The 16,263-nt window shown below is 40.4% G+C and overlaps 1 protein-coding gene across 7 annotated transcripts in view; it reads left to right on the top strand.

Annotated features, from left to right (window-relative positions):
* The window catches only part of KIAA0895 (KIAA0895 ortholog), a 73,185-nt gene extending 61,928 nt beyond the window's left edge, over window positions 1-11,257 (top strand). For 4 of the 7 annotated variants that reach the window (XM_011950154.1, XM_011950159.1, XM_011950160.1 and 1 more), the window contains 5 exons: window positions 678-821; window positions 1,839-1,971; window positions 3,155-3,460; window positions 6,218-6,315; window positions 8,565-11,255. In XM_011950154.1, the coding sequence (XP_011805544.1) occupies window positions 678-821; window positions 1,839-1,971; window positions 3,155-3,460; window positions 6,218-6,315; window positions 8,565-8,723 (840 nt within the window). In that variant the 3' untranslated portion in view covers window positions 8,724-11,255. Of the gene's footprint in view, window positions 1-677; window positions 822-1,838; window positions 1,972-3,154; window positions 3,461-6,217; window positions 6,316-8,564 lie in introns of all 7 variants that reach the window. The other 3 variants (XM_011950158.1, XM_011950157.1, XM_011950155.1) reach the window with 2 other exon arrangements.
* Window positions 11,258-16,263: the final 5,006 nt, after the last annotated feature.

Below are 16,263 nucleotides of genomic sequence, written 5' to 3' on the forward strand. Positions count from 1 at the left end.
GCTGGGATTACAAGCTTGTGCCACCATGTCTGGCTAATTTTTTCTATTTTTAGTAAAGACATGGTTTCACCACGTAGACCAGGCTGGTCTCGGACTCCTGGCCTCAAGTGATTCGCCTGCCTCAGCCTCCCAAAGTGCTGGGATTAAAGGCATGAGCCACCGTGCCTGGCTGATTCTTTTTAAAAAAAAATTTTTAAATTTTTATTTCAATAGTTTTTAGGGTCAGACTGATTCTTATGTGTGTTCTTAAAATTTTGAAATTTTTTTTCATTCAAAGGGCAATGGTAATCTATTGACTTGTGTGAAGACATACCTTCCACTCTGAGTTCTCCTGCCAAACCACCAAATTATCTTAGAGAAGTCAGGAGTCCCTCTCCCCAGCTTCTCGGCCTATCAGATGTTAGCACTTGAAATACACAGTCCCTGAGCCCTCCGTCAGCATGTTAAGGAGAAACGAACACACGGGAAGAGTTCGTATTGCTGAGGTGTACAGGCATTTGTACAAATTTGTGAAAATGAGTGGAAGTTGTTTAGGATTAGAAAAGTTTGGCACTGCAGTTGCGGTTTAATTTGGAAATCAATAAACCTAGAATAGGTCACAATAACTAACATAGCTAGCTTATGACATCTCAAAGTAATATGAGGCTGTTTACTTTCATTATCTCTTTCTTTTACAGTCTATCAATATTATGGAACTGACTTTACAAAAATACGGAAGTTATGAAAAATTTGAACAAGCCACTGGTGGTAGCTTGCTCTCTAAAACTCGAATCTGGAGTCACGTTAGGAAGTACATGATGAAGGAAGGCTGCCTAGGGGAGGTATGAATCGCAAGTAAACATGAGGAGTTACTGTCAGTGACAGTCGTAGTTTATTTTATTTTATTACTTTATTTTTTGAGATGGAGTGTCTCTCTGTTGCCCAGACTGGAGTGCAGTGGTGAATCTTGGCTCACTGCAACTTCCGCTTCCCGGGTGCAAGTGATTCTCCTGCCTCAGCCTCCCTAGTAGCTGGGATTACAGGCACTAGCCACCACACCCAACTAATTTTTGTATTTTTAGTAGAGACAGGGTTTTTGCCATGTTGGCCAGGCTGGTCCTGAACTCCTGACCTCAGGTCATCTGCCTGCCTCGGCCTCCCAGAGTGCTGGGATTACAGGCATGAGCCACTGCGCCCAGCCTAGTCGTCGTTCTTTTCTGTAGATTTTGTTTTCCCAACCCTATTTTACTCATTAAATTAGTCCCCCAGATTTCTTACTAAATACTGTAAGTCTTAATTAAGTTCCTGTTGCATTGAATTGTTTTGATGTGTTCAGTGCCTTTTTGTTTTTCTTCTTACTGCCATTTCTGTATAACTTGTGGGATTAGATGAATTACTTTATGAAAATTGCTAATGAAGAGCTTTGCCCCAGAAGCCTCTCTTACTAGTCTTCTTAGTGGTCAGTCTCAAAGCCTTGGCACTGGCAATGAGCTGGATTCTGGCACCTGTATCTTCGTCTGCATCAGTTTAGCCAGGGAGCATATTTACGACATCTCAGAGGTACAATTTTAAGTCCTTCATGTCTTCCTCAGCACAGCCATCTACTTTCCCTTAAACTCAGGGAAGGTTCTTGAGTTCCCAAAGGGTCAAAATTAGAAGGGTCACAGGTGATTTGGCTGCACATTCCATCTTGGTTTCTGGGAGATTTAAGGTGGCTATAAACAAAAAACAGTGTTAATTTATAGGCCCATTGTTTTCTGTGAAAGCTTCTCCCCTTACCTTTATGTTATGTTTTATGTCTGTTTACTTTTTTTCTTGCCCATGTTTTATGTCTGTTTACTTTTTCTCTTGCCCCTTAGATTGTAGTTCATCTCACTGAGGACCTGCTTTCCCGAGCGTCAATGACAGTAGTAAATGGATGTCCAACTCTGACTATCAATGTGTGCACTGCACGTGAGCATTGGCTGGAGGGAATGCTGAGGCATGAAATAGGTAGGGGCAATCCTTTCCATTTGTTTATTTGTAATATCAGGAAATAGCTCTAAAGAAATGTTCTTTTAGAATGAGTTTTTTCTTAGTAGTGTTTATTTTATTTTCTTAGTAGAAGAAAATTTAGCAAAAAGTCATGAGCTTCACTTGGACTGAAGCTGATGTATTTATGTCTCATTTCAAATTAGATTTTTTAAGGGAAGTGTAGGTGTATTGAACCTGGAAAGTCATTTAACTGCTCTGGATTTCCCCTACATTAAACTGAGGGGGTTGAATTAAGGTATCTTTGAGGTTCTTTTCTTTTTTTTTTTTTTTGAGACAGAGTCTGGCTCTGTCACCCAGGCTGGAGTGCAGTGGCCGGATCTCAGCTCACTGCAAGCTCCGCCTCCCGGGTTTACACCATTCTCCTGCCTCAGCCTCCCGAGTAGCTGGGACTACAGGCGCCCACCACCTTGCCCGGCTAGTTTTTTGTATTTTTTAGTAGAGACGGGGTTTCACCGTGTTAGCCAGGATGGTCTCGGATCTCCTGACCTCGTGATCCGCCCGTCTCGGCCTCCCAAAGTGCTGGGATTACAGGCTTGAGCCACCGCGCCCAGCCGAGGTTCTTTTCAAATATCAAGTCTGATTCTTCTCTTTAAAAAAGTAAATTGTTATAAAGGTGATACCTCCTCTCTTGAGATGTAATCCTTTAGAAGGCAGTGTACTCCTTCACACCCAAGAGATTAAGTTAGGATCAGGTCATTTTCTACTTTGTTTTGATTTGTAGGCACACATTAATTTGGTTTTAGAGTTTGTCTGTTTGTTTGTTTTTTGAGATGGGATCTCGGTCTGTTGCCCAGTCTTGAGCACAGTGGCAGGATCTCAGCTCACTGCAGCCTCTGCCTCCCAGGCTTAAGTGATCCTCTTCACCCCAGCCTCCTAAGTAGCTGGGACCCCAGGTGCACACCACCATAACCGGCTAATTTTTTGTATTTCTGGTAGACACGTTTCACCTTGTTGCCCATGCTGGTCTCAAACTCCTAAACTCAAGTGGTCTGCCCGCCTCGGCCTTCCAAAGTGCTGGGGTTACAGGCATGAGCCACCGCGCCCGGCTGGTTTTAGAATTGTTGATGGAATCTGTCTTTGGGAGAAGAATTAAAACAAGAATGGCATTTCTTCTTCTTCATGTAACTTTTCTTCTCCATAGGTACACATTATTTTCGAGGTATTAACAACCTCCAGCAGCCATGGAACAGCTGGACTGGACGTAAAAAACATGAGCTAAAGCCAAATAATCCCACAGAGGAAGGACTAGCAAGCATTCATAGTGTTCTGTTTAGAAAAGACCCCTTTTTGTGGAGGGCTGCCCTCCTCTACTACACTGTTTATCGAGCCAGCCAAATGTCTTTTTGTGAACTCTTCAGAGATATTGGCAGGTTTGTCAAGGACCCCAATACAAGATGGGATTATTGTGTACGGGCCAAGAGGGGATGGACTGATACTTCCCAACCAGGTGGGTGTCCTTTAACTGCAGGTTTTCTGACTTACTGACTAGTTGTCTAGTGATTTTGTAATCCCTGAATCACAAAATTCACTTACTTAAAAAAATTAAACCTTGGTTACCTGAGGTCAGAACTGGTTTTCCTAAACAGCATTTTCTTAGCATTATTTTTACCCAGTTCAATTTTGAAAAATCTCAGAACTATAGAATATGGAAAGAATGGTAGAATGAACACCCATCTACCCTTCATCTGTATTTACCTATTGTTAACATTTTGCTATTTTTGTTTTCTCTGTCTTTGACTTTTTAAAAACAGCTATACTGAGATATAATTCACATGCCATACAATTTACCCATTTAAAATGTAGAGTTCAGTGATTTTTAGAATGTTCAGAGTTGTGCAACCATTACTATTGTCTAATTTCAGAATGTTTTCATTACCCCAAAAGAAACCCATACCCATTAGCATTCATTCCCCATTTCCTCCCCTGTGTCCAGTTCTAAGCAACTGCTTTTGGTACTCTTTTCATCTCTAGATTTACCTATTTTGAACATTTCATATAAATAGAATTATTTAATATGTGATTCTTTGTGGTGGGCATCTTTCAATTAGGATGATGTTTTCAAAATTCATTCATGTTGTAGCATGTATCAGTATTTTGATCATTTTATTGCTGTGGGGCAGTCTGTCCCTTAGCAAAGCTCAAGCACTGTGCTGGGAGATCCGCTGTTGTCTTCAGAGCCGGCAGGCAGGAACATTTAGGTCTGCTGAAGCTGCGCCCACTGCCGCCCCTTCCCCCAAGGTGCTCTGTCCCAGGGAGATGGGAGTTTTATTTATAAGCCCCTTACTGGGGCTGCTGCCTTTCTTTCAGAGATGCCCTGCCCAGAGAGGCGGAATCTAGAGAGGCAGTCTCTGCTTTTTTTTTTTTTTTGAGACAGAGTTTCACTCTTATCACCCAGGCTGGAGTGCAATGGTACGATCTCGGCTCACTGCAACCTCTGCCTTCTGGGTTCAGGTGATTCTCCTGCCTCAGCCTCCCAAGTAGCTAGGACTGAAGGCATGCACCAATATGCCCAGCTAATTTTGCGTTTTTAGTAGGGACGGGGTTTCGCCCTTTTGGCCAGGCTGGTCTTGAACTTCTGACTTCAGGTGATCCAGCCACCTTGGTGTCCCAAAGTGCTGGGACTATAAGCATGAGCCACCATGCCCGGCCTAAGAGTGTTTTTAAACTGTTTATTTGGAGCTTGGTAAATACTTACTCAAAGTAGTGATGGTTATGTTGCTAGCACAGCCCACATTAACATTTCATACTAGTGTTGCATTTGTATGACAGTGTAGTGCCTTAGAGCCAGGAGTAGGCAAGATAGGAAGCAGGAAAGAGAAGGGCATCTCTCTCTGTCTTTCATATATGCATAGCCAATTCCAGGCAGGATTTCACATAAGCAACTTGTCTGCCATTTCTTAGAATACTCTTCTCAATACTCTTAGAAGAAAATTCGTTGATATACTGAACTAACCTGAAATTCAAAATGACATTTAAACAAATGTTTCTTAAATTGTACTCTTTTTTCAAGGGCATTTTTGAGTGTTCTTTTTAGATTCCTTTGCCTGGATTTTAGTACTCTGTACCCAGATGCACAGGTCTTCCATGTTGCCTTTGATACCCACCCTGTGGAGGCTCGTCACTTTTAGACTAGTCCCTTTTTTCTTTTTTTCCACATACTTTTGTGTTTTTCATGTTTTATTATGGAAAATTTCAAATGTATACAAAAGAATGATTAATATGCTGAACTCCAGTAATATATTACCTGATCATAGCTATTATCAACATTGTTTAACTGTGGTCGTCTATTCTTCCAAATTCGTTTCCTATAGTATTTTAAAGCCAATTCCAACATCATGCCCTTTTACCCATAAATATTTCTGATTAGGACAATTTTTAAAATCATCCTCTTGCTATTAGCATACCTAACCAAATTAACAATAATCTCTTAATATATGACTCCATGTGGTAGAATTTTAATTAATAGAGCAAAAAAATTTTTTTAAATTGCACAAATTGTGTCAGGATGGGAAAAAGGTTTACTGTGTAAACAGAACATCCTTTTCTAACTAGGTTCAGATCTCATGAAATGTTCTACTTTTCATGTCTTTATCCATTTTTTTTCTGTTTTTTAAACCTACATGCTCTCCAAAATCTAGTTCTAGTTCTTGTTTACATAGAGAGGAACCAATGTCAAAATTTATGCTTTAAAACCATAGTTTGCTTTTGTTTAATGGAGAGGAAAGATTATTAATATTCTAAATACCAGGAGTTTCTAAAATCCTGCATCTCTCCACTACCTTTATTGTGATGCACCTGCTCTAAAACTATCCGGCTCAGGTCTCGCCACTCAGATGCCGTCAGTGCACAATGGGAGTTATGACTGAATGGTGGGAGTAGGGGAAGGTGGGATAATCATATTTATAAGAGTCATATATTTGAAATTACCAGTCTCTATTTATAATGAGGAAAGAATTGTTATTTTAATAATGGGGAGGATGTGTGAGGAGAAGGAATTCTTAAGGTTCTAGTCTGTATACCATCTTGGCACTTCTCAAGACCTGACATTTTAGGTAATGAAGATAGTTAAATAAAAATAAATGTTGACAAACTAGAATATTTTTAATGCAGGACTGATTCCTACAGTAAATGGAACGGGTTGATATCTAATTACTTAGTAATTTTTCTAAACATTAGAAAGTAAGCACTATTCTGGTTCCTCCAGGGTGTTTTAGTAAAGACCAGGTATACTTGGATGGAATTCTTCAAATCCTTCGATACAGAGATACCATAGACTTCCATCTGCTGACTGCCCTCGGGAAGGTGAGTAGAAGCCATGGCGCATATCCCAGAACACACCAGATCAGCATTCCCCTCACTTGAGCTTTGCATTAAATAAGACTTAGCTTCAAACTATTTTTACTTTATTGTCAGAACAGCTTTTCTTTATGTCATATCAAGAGGGAAGAAATCTGGTTCTGTAATAGAACCAAATTGTAAAATTTCTTTTTGGTCAATAAGAGATAAAGGAATAGGAAATTTAGGAATATATATTGTTTTATTTTTATTTCTGTATACATATTTTTCTAAAAAGCATTTTCTGAAAACTATAAAAGCATTTTGAAGTAAGGTGCACCTATAACACTTCCCCCTGTAATATCTCCTAAGAACAGAATATTTTCTGACATTACTATATGATTTTGTTTAAGAAATTTATTATTGATTAAATATAACATCTAAAATATTGTCCACTTCAAATTTTCCAAAGTGCCTCCAAAATGTCCTTTGTGGCTCCTTTTTTGTGATCTAAGATCCAATCGAGATTTATACATTGCATTTGGTTATAATCTTTTATCTCTTTTAATCTCCCCTTGCCTCATTCTTTCTGTTTTTTTCATGACATTGTTAAGACTCGGGCTGGGCAAGGAGGCTCACGCCCACAATCCCAACACTTTGGGAGGCTGAGGTGGGAGGCTGAGGCAGGAGGATCACTTGAGGCCAGGAGTTTGAGAGCAGGCTGGGCAACATGGGGAAACCCTGTCTTTATAAAAAATTTTAAAAAGCAGCCGGGCATGGTGGCATACACTTAGTCCCAGCTACTCAGGAAGCTGAGGTGGGAGGATCACTTAAGCCCAGGAGGTAGAGGCTGCAGTGAGCCATGATCGTACCACTGCACTCCAGCTTGGGAGAGAGAGCCAGACCCTGTCTCAAAAAAAAAGAAAAAAGAAAAAAAGATTGGCACAGTTTTCTTGAGATTTCCTGCAATATGGATTATCAGATTGTTTCCTTCTGATGAGATTCAGGTTAAACATTTTTTGCCAAGAATACTACATAAGTGATGTGTATTTCCCATTGTATCACATTAGAAAGTATGTGCCATTTTGCTCCATTTGATCATCTGGGTGTTTGATCACCTGGGTTAAGTTAGTGACCACCAGATCTCCCCATTGTAAAAGTACCTTTCCCCCATTGTATTAGTAAATAGTCTTTGGGGTGATATTTATGAATGGACTATTTCGTAATAACCCTTGATGATCTTTTCCCAAATCAATTATTACACTGGTGGTAACAAAATAGAGATCTTCTAATTCTTTTATATTTCTTTGTCACTCCCCGTTTTTGTAGTATTATTGTGGACTTAACTGGACTTAATTTTTTTTATTCAACTTTTTCATGGTTGCACCTGTGTCTTAAACATGTCTCCATGTTTTCTGACACAGTAAAATGTCTGGGTACAGTTTGTACTTTTCCTACCCAAATCTCTAATGAAGATCAGCTATTTCTCTAATGAAGTCGTTTCCTTTTAATTGAAACAAAAATAGAAAAGTTAGAAAAATTAGCTATATAATTGTGCTAATTTTTCTAATTTGATAATATGTCATTTATATTCTAGTTATTTTCTTGATTCTTTTATTTCAATTTAGCCAGAAGACTTGTTTGGTTTTAGAGTCTCTCTCACACACAAATATATTAAGTATAGTTGTCTAATTTTTAGACAAACTGAGTAGGTTCAAGGTAGAGTATTAAATCAAATTTGACTTTTTAAAATAATCTTTTAGGCCGGGCGTGGTGGCTCACCCTATAATCCCAGCACTTTGGGAGGCCAGGGTGGGTGGATCACCTGAGGTCAGGAGTTGGAGACCAGCCTGGCTAATGAAACATCATCTCTACTAAAAATACAAAAAATTAGCCAGGTGTGATGGCGGGTGCCTGTAATCCCAGCTACTCAGGAGGCTGAGGCAGGAGAACTGCCTGAACCCGGGAAGCGGAGATTGCAAGGAGCCAAGATCATGCCACTGCACTCCAGCCTGGGCAACAAGAATGAAACTTCATCTCAGGAAAAAAGTAATAATAATATTCTTTTAATATGGTCATGGTATAAGGGGCAGAGAAATACATTATTATTTAACACAGTGAAGAAAATGTAAGTCACTGATTTTTGTTATTTTGCAGCTATTAAAATAATTTGACACATGATCTGTATACTTTCATTTAAGGCCCAGGGAAGAAATTCATCCTTAAAATGTACATTGTAGTTACATTTTTAAATTAACTCTTCTTACTTTCTTCAGGTTTCTTACGAAGATGTGGATCGCTTAAAAGGATTGGCAGTTACCGAAAACATGAGGGTCCCTCACTTCCTGCAGGACCATGGCCGATATATGGAACACTTAGAGAAGATCATGGAAGTGAATGAACTGACTGACAGGGAACTGAAAGATCTTATATAGTAATTAGCGTTCTGGCAAACATAGTTAAGCTATGCCTCCATGTATATTACCAGTTAGGTGCAGTTAGCACCAGAAGATTTATAAAAGAAGAATGACTACTTGTGTTTTCTGAAGAAGGGTCTTCAGTATTCAGTGGAATTTTTAGGTTAAGTACAAATCTTAAACTATTTCCCTAAAATGTTTCTATAGGCTGCAGGGGGAAGTTACTCCTATTTTCTGAATCTCGACAGGGTCAGATGAAAATACTACTGCTGAGCATTTTTGAAGACTCTTGGTCAAATTGCATGATAAATTTCTGCCTGAGTAAGCACTGGCCTAGTGCTTCTGCCTAAATATGGAGGTCAGCTCCAACTGGAGACGGGCTGAATTCCATTGCTGTTCAGACTCCAAAGTTATATTTTATTTGATAAATAATGGTAATTATTCTCCTCTGAAAAATTAGTTTTGTGTTGCTCCAAAAAGCTAGCTATATCTGAGCTTCCTTATTTTTTTAATACGTTAAGGAAATTTAAAGGGAGAGGAAAAGCAATTTGAAAATTTTTCATTAAGTGTTTTATTTTAACATTATTATTTCACCTTATCAGCTTATAGGAACTAAATTAGAGAATCACCTCTTTTTGTCCATTTATCTCTTAACTACGTTTTCATTTGCTGAAACATATTGTGCCCTTTTAAATTTTTTACAGAGTTTTAACGTCTTTTCCACTGCGTCCTTTATAAAAATGATAAGTACAAATTCCAGAGAGGTTTTTCTACACAAATAAAAATAACTGGGGAAGGGCTACTCACCTTTTTTATTACACAGAACGTGTAACAAGCAGAGGACAAATAGACTGACCTGGTTAAATGTAGGCTCTGGATGTCGACTGGGTAGCACCTACAGTAAACTTGACCATGCTCTGAAAAATGAAATTTCTGGGTGTTGATGGTTTATAAAGCTAGCTTTGTGCTATTCGTTCAGTATATTTTATCAAATCTTTGACTTCATCAACCCAGTCATGACATAGTTTAAATTTAAAAATGAGAGTTCTGTTTTGCTGTATTTTTCCTGCTAACCTACCTTTGTATTTTGTCAGCTTCAGTATATACTTGGATATATATACCTGGATTCAAATGGTTCTTCGTACAACTTAATGATCAGAAAGAATGCTGCTGTAAACACCCCACTCAAGATTGCTGCTGTAATTTCTACCCAAAGCTGTCTGAGAGTTTATCTTTACCTCAGTGCAGGCTAAAATAATGGTGCTAATACTGGTAGATATATACTGTGAAGCCTGGTTCACATTCATGCTAGAAAATGATTTTGGGAAATCTTTTGCAGGAGAGGTTACATGATTTTTCTCTTCCACATATCTAGAAGGACTTGCCTCAAAGAAGAATGTTGCAGCAAACAGGATATACTCTAGCTGGTGCCCAAAGGTTCTTGCAAAACCATGAATCTTGCTTTTAGCACTAGAGGGCCAGACACTTTGGAGCATTGACAGGCCTTAGCCCCTGCTCCCCAACTACGTGCCATGCTGGGTAGTGTGTGTCCAGTACATCTTTGTGCCAGGCTGGGGCAGACTGTGCCAATGCTCACCAAACACTAGAATCTGCTGTTACACCTCTAGCATGTATCTCCTTGTAGCAGAGTCATGCACTTTCTCAGCATTGTGTAGTGTTTTCTAATTTCATCTTAAAACTTATCAAAAGTGATTGTGAAAACAGTGTCTAGAAGTATAAACAGAAATGGCAATATTTATGTCCTGTGATTCAAGCCCAAAGGTTATAAATTCAACTTTCACAGGGAATAGCACTGCTAATTTTACTTTATGGTTTAAATATAAAGGAAAATCACAGCAGCCTTAATTTCCTATTGGTAGGATCATTTGCAGGGGTTCTAGTTCCTGACTTTTAAAATGGATGAATATTTTCTCTTTGTCTGATTTGGAAAAGGAACTGCTTTTTTGCCTTACTGCTTTGGTATAAAGATGAAAAACATGAACACTCTGCAGACAAAATGATCTTAAATCACATTGATTAAGATATTTTAAAAGTTAGCCGTGAACCAAAAGTAGTTTCAGATTAGCAGAAATAAAGAGCTTTAAGCTTTAAAAGTTGAGAGTGAATATTTAATGAAAGTTTATTAATTCTTTTTCCAAAAATAGCAGTAAGGTCAGTTTTTTTCCCTAAAATAAAAAGTTTTAATGAACTGAAAATTATAGCAACAGTACTTAGGAGAATAGTTGAAGACTGTATTAATTTTAATTATAATAATTATTTGTCATAGGCTATTGATGATTCGAATTTCATTAGTTTTGTCCACTATAATTTTAAAAATAGTTGTATCAAATACAAATTCTGATAAACTGTTAGGTTTTAACACCAGACAGGATTCAAAGGAAATTAATATTTGCAAACATAAATCCATAGTCTTCATTTCTGTATATTTTCACCTTTGTAAAAGTGTTTCAAGTTTGTATTGTTTGTTTTGTATATCTTTGGGCATTTTTTGTCTAGCTATAATAAAAAGAAATAGTGCCAAGATTCTCAGATGAAGTGTGTGACTATATATGCATGTAACTTGTTTTCTTTGAAAACCCAATTATATTTGTATTGTGGTGTTTCTTTTTATTTTGTGATAATTGTCAAAAGGACATTAATCATGCTTGTCTTCTAGTGTTGTTACTTCTTAGAAAAATATTATATTTACCACACTTCACCTTTTCCCTAGTTATTTTAGCTTATACTCTCATGGGACATATGGAGAAAAGAAAAGGAGAGAGGTTGTATTAGTCTACTCTCATGCTGCTAATAAAGACATACTTTAAACTGGGTAATTTATAAAGGAAAGAGGCTTAATGGACTCACAGTTCCACATGGCAGGAGAGGCCTCACAATCATGGTGGAAGATGAAGGAAGAGCAAAGTGATGTCTTACATGGCGGCAGGCAATAGAGTATGTGCAGGGGAACTACCCTTTATAAAACGATCAGATCTCATGAAACTTATTCTCTATCATGAGAACAGCGCAGGAAAGACTTGCCCCCATAATGTATTTACCTCCCACCAGTTCCCTCCCGTGACATGTGGGAATCTTGGGAGCTACAATTCAAGATGAGATTTTGGGTGGGGACACAGCCAAACCATATCAGAGGGACAATTTTTTTTATCTTTTTGAGACGGAGTTTCACTCTTGTTGCCCAAGCTGGAGTGCAATGGTACAATCTCAGCTCACTGCAACCTCCACCTCCTGGGTTCAAGTGATTCTGCTGCCTCAGCCTCCCGGGTAGCTAGGATTACAGGCATCCGCCACCACGCCTGGCTAATTTTTTGTATTTTTAGTTTCACCATGTTGGCCAGGCTGCTCTCAAATTCCTGACTTCAGGTGATCCACCTTCCCTGACCTCCCAAAGCGCTGGGATTACAGGCATGGGCCACCATGCCCAGCCTCAGAGGGACAATTTTGTCTTAAGGTACTATCCTGTTCATTTAGTAAACTTTTATGCAGAACGTGTCAAGCAGGATCTGTGCTGATTACCAGAGATCCTCTGATGAATAAGAGAAGAGAAGAGGCAGAGAAGAAGGTTATGGCACAGCTACAGTCCCGTGACCAAAAAGTGCTACAGAAAAAATGTACACTGTAGTCAGTGGGCCTGCCTGTGTGTTTGAAGCAGAGAGGAAGATCATTTGCTAAATAGTCATTGTTCACAGGATTTTATTATTGCTTTTTGCAAGGCTTATGTTTGGAATAAAAGCACCTTCCCAGGGGAAGTAGTAGACCAGGAATGCAGTTGCTTGGGTCATCATAGGCCTGTGGGAGATCCCCTGAGACCTCCTGCAGATGCCCATGGGAGCCAACACTGTATCTTTAAGAAAATGAGCATGAAACTGGGATGAAGAGGAGTGTGGTGCCCTCACACATCAGGGGCAAGTAACCAGGTATAATAGTTTTCATGCTGCTGATAAAGACATACCTGAGACTGGGCAATTTCCAAAAGAAAGAAGTTTGTTGCACTTACAGTTCCACGTGGCTGGGGAGGCCTCACAATCATGAAAGGTGAAAGTGAAAAGCACGTCTCACATGGCAGCAGATGGGAGTTTGTGCAGAGAAACTCCCCCTTATAAAACTGTCAGATCTCGTGAGACACACTCATTACCACGAGAACAGCATGAGAAAGACCTGCCCCCATGATTCGATTACCTCCCACCAAGTCCCTCCCACAACACGTGACAATTCAAGGTGAGATTTGGGTGGAGACCCATCCAAACCACATCATTCTGCCCTGGTCTCTCCCAAATCGCTTGTCCTCACATTTCAAAACCAATCCTGCCTTCCCAATAGTCCCCCAAAGTCTTATTTCAGCATTAACTCAAAAGTCCACAGTCCAAAGTCTCATGCAAGACAAGGCAAGTCCCTTCCGCCTATGAGCCTATAAAATCAAAATCAAGTTAGTTACTTCCTAGATGCAATGGAGATACAGGCAGTGGGTAAATACAGCCATTCTAAATGGGAGAAATTGGCCAAAACAAAGGGTTGACAGGCCCCATGCAAGTCCGAAATCTAGTGGGCAGTCAAATCTTAAATCTCCAAAATTATCTCCTTTGACTCCATGTCTCACACCCAGGTCACACTGATGCACGAGATGGGCTCCCACGGCCTTGGGTAGCTTCGCTCCTGTGACTTTGCACCCCCCCACCTGGCTGCTTTCACTAACTGGCATTGAATGTCTGCCCCTTTTCTAGGTGTACAGTGCAAGCTATCAGTGGATCTATGATTCTGGAGTCTGGAGGATGGTAGCCCTCTTCTCACAGCTCCACTAGATGGTGACCCAGTAGGGACTCTGTTGAGGCTCCCGCCCCACATTTCCCCTCTGCACTGCTGAAGCAGAGGTTCTCCATGAGGGCCCCGCCACTGCAGCAAACTTCTGTCTGGGCATCCAGGCATTTTCATACATCCTCTGAAATCTAGACAGAGGTTCCCTAACCTCAATTCTTGACTTCTGTGCACCCTCAGGCTCCACACCACATAGAAGCTGCCAAGGCTTGGGGCTTCCACCATCTGAAACAATAGGCCAGGCTGTGCCTTGGCCCCTTTTAGTCATTACTGGAGCACCTGAGATGCAGGGCATCAAGTCTCTAGACTGCATACAGCGCAGGGACCCTGGGCCCAGCCCATGAAACCATTTTTTCCTCCTAAACCTGAGGGCCTGTTATGGGAGGGGCTGCCACAAAGGTCTCTGACATGCCCTGGAGACATTTTCCCTATTGTCTTGGTGATTAACATGCAGCTCCTTGTTACTTATGCAAATTTCTGCAGCCAACCTGAATTTCTCCTCAGAAAATGGGATTTTCTTTTCTATTGCATTGTCAGGCTGCAAACATCCCAAACTTTTATGCTGTGTTTCCCTTTTAAAACTGAATGCTGTCTGGGTGTGATGGCTCACACCTGTAATTCCAGCACTTTGGGAGACTGAGGCAGGTGGATCACGTGAAGTCAGGAGCTTGACACTAGCCTGGCCAACACGGTGAAACCCTGTCTCTAGTAAAAATACAAAAAATGGGCTGGGCATGGTGGCACACGCCTTTAATCCCAGCTGCTTCAGAGGCTGAAGCAGGAGAATCACTTGAACCTGGGAGGCAGAGGTTGCAGTGAACTAAGATTGTGCCACTGCATGCCAGCCTGGGCGACAGAGTGAGACTGTGTCTTAAAAAAAAACAAAAAAAAAACAAAGAAACCTAAGTCACTTCTCCAATGATTTTCTGCTTAGAAATTTCTTCCACCAAATACCCTAAATAATCTCTCTCAAGTTCAAAGCTCCACAAATCTCTAGGGTAGGGGCAAAATCCTGTCAGTCTCTTTGCTAAAACATAACAAGAGTCACCTTTGCTCCAGTTCCCAACAAGTTCCTCATTTCCACCTGAGACCACCTCAGCCTGGATTTCATTGTCCATATCATTATCAGCATTTTGGTCAAAGCCATTCGACAAGTCTCTGGGGTGTTCCAAACCTTCCCACATTTTCCTGTCTTCTTCTGAGCTCTCCAAACTGTTCCAACCACTGCCTATTACCCAGTTCCAAAGTCGCTTTCACATTTTTGGGTATCTTTTCAGCAGCATCCCACTGCTGGTACCAATTTACTATATTAGTCAGTTTTCACATTGCTGATAAAGACATACCTGGGACTGGGCAATTTACAGAAGAAAGAGGTTTATTGGACTTACAGTTTTATGTGGCTGGGGAGGCCTCACAGTCATGGCAGAAGGTGAAAGGCACGTCTCACATGGCAGCAGACAAGAGAATAGAGCTTGTGCAGGGCAACTCCCCCTTATGAAACCATCAAGTCTCATAAGACTTACTCACCGTCACGAGAACAGCATGGGAAAGACCTGCCCCCATGATTCAATTACCTCCCACTGATTCCCTCCAGCAACATGTGGGAATTAAAGATGAGATTTGGGTGGGGACACAGCCGAACCATATGACCAGGCTTTGAATCCAAACCTTTGTCTGCACTTTTGAAAGCCTTGTCAGTCACCTATGGATTTTATCCATTTTTGTTCACTGTAATTTTCATAGCTAAAGGAGTTAATGTCTTGAAACTCATGGCAGGATGTAAAATACCTATGCTTGTCAGCGAGTTGTGGGAGTACTTTATGAATAGGTGGAATTTCAGTGGACAATCATTTCAAGAGACTGTGGAGTTCTCAAGATTTTTTTTCCCCAACATGGGGGTGAAATAAACCTGAAAAAATCCTGTCACCATATAGATTCAAATTCTTAATATGTAATGACCAAAGGTATAACTATCCACATTTAGATAAATCAGACATTTTGTTCTCTTGCCATTTAAAAATACCTCTATTATATTAGGAGTACTTTCCTACATAATTACTGTTATATCTTCATTAACATATGGTCCTACACATCAGCTGACCCTCCTGAATGGAAGAAAACATTAATTCTTTTCGTCACTCATTTGTGTTGGAGATCTAATTTGCTCTTTGGTGAGATGGTTGGAGTGTTCTAGTCAGCAATTAGACATTAACCAGCAGAGGCTGGGCACGGTGGTTCACACCTGTAATCTTAGCACTTTGGGAGGCTGAAGCAGGTGGATGGATCACTTGAGGTCAGGAGTTCAAGACCAGCCTGGCCAATATGGTGAAACCCCATCTCTACTAAAAATACCAAAATTAGCAGGGGTGGTGGCATGCACCTATAATCCCAGCTACTCGGAAGGTTGAGGCAGGAGAATCACTTGAACCCAAGAGGCTGAGGTTGCAGTAAGCCGAGATTGCCCACCACAGCACTCCAGCCTGGGTGACAGAGTGAGATTCTGTCTCAAAATAAACAAACAAATAAATAAATAATAGCAAGCAAAGAACATCCTCCAGTTTTTGAGCACCAAGGGCACCAAGAATCTCTGCATGCTTCTCCACAATTCCCCACTAGAGAGAGCACTGGCTCTTTTCTTTTTCCCTTCTCCTCCCGCTCTTCTCCCTTCTAGTAGTTTATCTTTGACTGGAGGCCCCCTAAAATGTTGAATCTTGCAAGTTGACAC

The sequence above is a fragment of the Colobus angolensis genome, unplaced genomic scaffold, assembly GCF_000951035.1.
Source record: "Colobus angolensis palliatus isolate OR3802 unplaced genomic scaffold, Cang.pa_1.0 Scaffold302, whole genome shotgun sequence".
NCBI classification, from domain to species: domain Eukaryota; kingdom Metazoa; phylum Chordata; class Mammalia; order Primates; family Cercopithecidae; genus Colobus; species Colobus angolensis.